Consider the following 4,333-nt stretch of genomic DNA (forward strand, 5'->3'; position numbering starts at 1 on the left):
CTCTCTCTCTCTCTCTCTCTCTCTCTCTCTCTCTCTCTCTCTCTCTCCACATACAAACACGTCCCACCATATGGAGACATCTGATAGTTTTACCCACAATGCCGCTGGGAGTACACAGCCTGTGGGAAAAGAAAACAGCGAGAGGAAGAGAAGTTCAACCTGCAGGGCGAGGCAAAGACGGAGAGAGAAACATGCTTTAAATAGTAAAAAAAGAAGTAAAGACGAAATATTTTCTGTGAAGTGTCCGAACAGAAACTCAAACTTCAGCCTGAACTCGTGAACTTCCTGTTTTTAAGCTTCATAAATTGCTTTAGAAGCGATGGATTAATAAACAGAGAAGTGAATCCACGGTTAAACGCAGCTCTAAGAATCACTGCTGCTGTTCCGGGACGTGAATCACACCAGACGGCGTGTAGATGAGTCGCACACTGAGATACAAAGTGGAACCGACGTCTCGCATTTAAAACCCAAATCCAAACCGTGACTTGGAAAACAATCTGGCTTTATGTCTGCAGCCCAAAGATGGATGACGTTGCTTAAATGTGTGTCCATGCATCCTGACACCCGGTGTGGTGGAAGGTTTAAGTTCTGCAGTAAATAACATAAAGTCTGGAGGGCTCCATTGCTCATAAGTTATAATTTGAAGTTAGTTCTTCACACCACCACCCGAGCATTTTAAAGAATTAACTACGTGCAGCTCGTATAACGGCTGAGAGCATCATGATGGAAGTATGTGATGCCGTAATGCTCACTTATGTCTCCTAAACTGTTGCAGCAGTTCTTTGGTTGATACCATTTGTTACCTAGATTTGGTGCTAAAGGTAAATAGGTAAACATAACATATTTCTACTGCATGCAACAGAAATAACTGCCTCAGACTGCATGTGATTATCATAAAGTGTGTATGCATGTAAAGGGGAGACTCGTTGGTGCCATAGAACCCAGTTTCTGGAGCGTTAATCTATTGTACCAGTAGATGTTTCCTGTCCTCTAGCTTCACATGACTCCAGTGTCGTCCCGCTACGCTTTAAAGCCTGCTGCAGCCTCTGAAGACATGTTGGTCGGCCCGTTGGATTGTTAACAGGTTAATAAAATAACTAACTTCATACCAATGATTATCTTTGGATTCTTTCTCTTGCTCAAAAACAGCAACACTTTAAATAACCTCTGAATATATAAATCTCCGTCTAACCAGCTGACCCCTGATCTGTTGTTCCAGAGTGGGCCGGTGGTGTGTGTGTGTGTGTGTGTGTGTGTGTGTGTGTGTGTGTGTGAGAGTGAGAGTGAGAGAGAGAGGCTGGTTTGTTCTTCGGGTGGACTCTCCAGGCAGAGAGGCAGAAAAAAAGACAATGTAGGAATTTAACAGCTGGCAAGGAAAAGAGGGGCGGGGCTCTCTTTCTCTCTTTCCCCCCCTCTCTCTTTCTCTCTCTCTGTTTTCAAATATAAAAGTCCAAGTCCATATTCACCTCCTCTTTATCACACTTTTACTTCTTTATCCTGCTCCCGAATTGTGACCCTTTTATTTCTCACAATCTTTTATTAATTTGTTCTCTTGCTCCATCTTTCACTTTCTTTTTTATAACCCCCCCCCCCCCCCCCCCCTCTCTCTCTCTCTCTCTCTCTTCCTGTCTTTGTTTTTTATGTTATTTTTACTTTTCTCTCTGGGCTCAAAAGGAAAACGGTTTTGACTCCAGACATTTGAGTATTTTGTGTTTTGCCTGTACATTTCAGTCTCTCTGTTTCTGATTCATTCTAACAGAAAAGGTTCAGTCTGCACAGACTTGTGTCTCTTGTGGACGAGCGTTGGACAGATTTCTCATTGAAGTATTATTGATAATCGTATAGTGTAAATCCGATCATAACGGAAGACTTGTTTCTAAATGGAGAGTAGTTGTGACACAGTGAACCGTTCTGGAGCTCTTATCTCTACTCTGAAACAAGTTGCAGCTTGAAGAGAGTCCACTGAGTCAGCTGTCTGCAGGCTTCTTTAGAGAAGACGATGATGTTGCAGCAAGACAACTTAACTTTAGAAAGACCACACAACTCATTCTCCCTCTTACAGTCCAAATCAAACAATGAAATGCGTCTTTATTCATTTAAAGCATGTTGTGTATAGCTACAGTGGCTGAGTGACAGGTGGACATTCGTGTGCTTGTGGGGAAACAAAGACTTCCCACATTGTTTAAATGAATGTACTTTTTAATGGAACACAAGCTGCTCACGCTGACACCCCTCAGAGTGTGTGTACGTCACTGATAATCTCTCTACGTCCAGTTAAGGAAAGATTTGACAAACACACCGTCTGTGTCCGATATAAAAGGTTCCTGGGAAAATCCTCCAGTTCTCAGGAAGAGACACATTAATCCGTTTAGGGTTGTTTTCCTGAGAAGTCTTCACTGTGTGGGGGGGGGGGGATTGCTTTCCCATTTGTGATTTGTTAAAGCAAAAACTTTCTGTTTGTGTGTTTTCCTAAAACCCTCCTCCATGAACATGATTTTGAAACACAACATTAACTTGATATCTGTACTCATAGAGTTCATAATCTGTCTCCTTTTTAGGTTGAACACTCCTTCAGCTACCTGGATATCCAGGGAATCAGCAGCAACAAGCCCACTCAGGTACACACACCTACACACACACATGCACACACCTACATGTATACACGTACACACACACAAACGTACACACACACGTACACATCCACACACACAGACTCACACGCACACACACAACATGCACACACAACATGCACACACACAACAATGCAACGATTAACTTGCATTACGTTTATGACAAACAAACACGCCAACATCACTGATGTCTTTCAACACTGATGATGTTACAGGAAAAAGATACTGAAGATTTAGAGTGTGTGTGCGTGTGTGCATGTGTGCGTGTGCGTGCGTGTGCGTGCGTGTCGCCCCCTGCAGCTGGTGTTGGAGTACGAGCGCGGTCCATGGAGCCTCCGGCTCGGCTCGGCGGAGGAAGTGGACGAGGTGATCGCTCACATCGGCAGCTGTCTGCAGCGGATCTGCCCCGCCAGCTCACCTGTGTAGGTACCACGCTGAGGCTCACCTGTGTAGGTACCACGCTGAGGCTCACCTGTGTAGGTACCACGCTGAGGCTCACCTGTGTAGGTACCACGCTGAGGGTCCAGTGAGAGGACAGGAAGGAACATTAAACAATAAAACGTGATTAAAGTTGAGGATAAATGACTCAATGAGAGTTGTTTGAAGTGAAAGAAAGACTTTCTTATTTCCTTATCCCTCTCCCTCTTCCTCTCTGTAAGGAAGGAAGGTGATGAAGAAGTTGAGTCTGAAGCCTCCAGAGAGGACGGCGTCCCTGCAGGCCGTCTGGGACGAACAGAGCTCTGCAGATCTGGGACCGTGCGGTAAATCAGCCTTAAAAATGTAAAGAAACGTATCCAGTCAAATGTTTAAAGTGTATTTCAGTGCTGAAAGTTGTCGTGTCGACTCTTTGCAGGCGGGTTTTCTCATCAGTACTGGTGTGTGTGTGATTACCTGGGTCTGCCCTACAGAGAGGAGGTCCAATGGGTCGGTGCTCCACACTGTTTGTCTTCAGACACTTTGTTCTGTTCATTCTCCTCTTCTGCTCCTTTTGTTTCCTTCTGCTTATGTTTCTTTGTTGTTTCTCCTCTTTTCTTCTTCTCTGACAGATTTTCTTGCTGCCAAGTTGTACCTCGTCTCCGTTTTACCTCCATTTGTGTTTCCATCGTTTTTCTTTTCTGCTGCTGTTGAAGTAATTCGTAATGTCCCTGAACACACCACCGTGAAGCTATTTCCTCTCATCTCCTGTGTTGTCATCTTCCTCTCCTCCAGGACGTGGACACCATCTATCTCACTCAGGACACCAGAGAGCTCAACCTGCAGGACTTCATTCACCTGGAGAACAGGTACGTTCACTGCTCAGCGTTTCTGTGACTTTCACCTCGTGTGTGTTTTGTTTTGTTATTTTACCAAAACATTTTTAAATCAGTGTTGTGTTTTAATGTCTTATCATTGTTAGTATCACTTTAATTTGTGTTGTCTTGTTTGTGTTTTTTTCCCTGCAGGGATCTGGTGGCGATCATCGCCGCTCTGGAGTACAACCAGTGGTTCACCAAACTCTCCACCAAAGACTACAAACTGGTAACATTGATACAAACAACTGTGCACCTAGAATGTGACAGTAGAAACCATTTGATACGGACAGAACGGACATGAAAGATGATCGATTATGACCTCCAGTTAGTCAAAAACAAATCTTCCTGAGATCAAATGGAATTCGTGTGTGTGTGTGTGTGTGTGTGTGTGTGTGTGTGTGTGTGTGTGTG

The 4,333-nt window shown here is 44.2% G+C and overlaps 1 protein-coding gene across 2 annotated transcripts in view; it reads left to right on the top strand.

The window, feature by feature from the left end:
• The window catches only part of carmil1 (capping protein regulator and myosin 1 linker 1), a 26,644-nt gene that overhangs the window by 9,541 nt on the left and 12,770 nt on the right, over nucleotides 1-4,333 (top strand). Inside the window, exons 4-9 of one of the 2 annotated variants that reach the window (XM_031878496.1) lie at nucleotides 2,559-2,618; nucleotides 2,931-3,052; nucleotides 3,294-3,391; nucleotides 3,484-3,554; nucleotides 3,840-3,913; nucleotides 4,073-4,148. In XM_031878496.1, coding sequence (XP_031734356.1) covers nucleotides 2,559-2,618; nucleotides 2,931-3,052; nucleotides 3,294-3,391; nucleotides 3,484-3,554; nucleotides 3,840-3,913; nucleotides 4,073-4,148 — 501 coding nt within the window. Of the gene's footprint in view, nucleotides 1-2,558; nucleotides 2,619-2,930; nucleotides 3,053-3,289; nucleotides 3,392-3,483; nucleotides 3,555-3,839; nucleotides 3,914-4,072; nucleotides 4,149-4,333 lie in introns of those variants that run through there. The other variant, XM_031878497.1, reaches the window with a different exon arrangement.

The sequence above is a fragment of the Anarrhichthys ocellatus genome, unplaced genomic scaffold, assembly GCF_004355925.1.
Source record: "Anarrhichthys ocellatus isolate YVR2014 unplaced genomic scaffold, GSC_Weel_1.0 scaffold183, whole genome shotgun sequence".
Lineage (NCBI taxonomy): Eukaryota > Metazoa > Chordata > Actinopteri > Perciformes > Anarhichadidae > Anarrhichthys > Anarrhichthys ocellatus.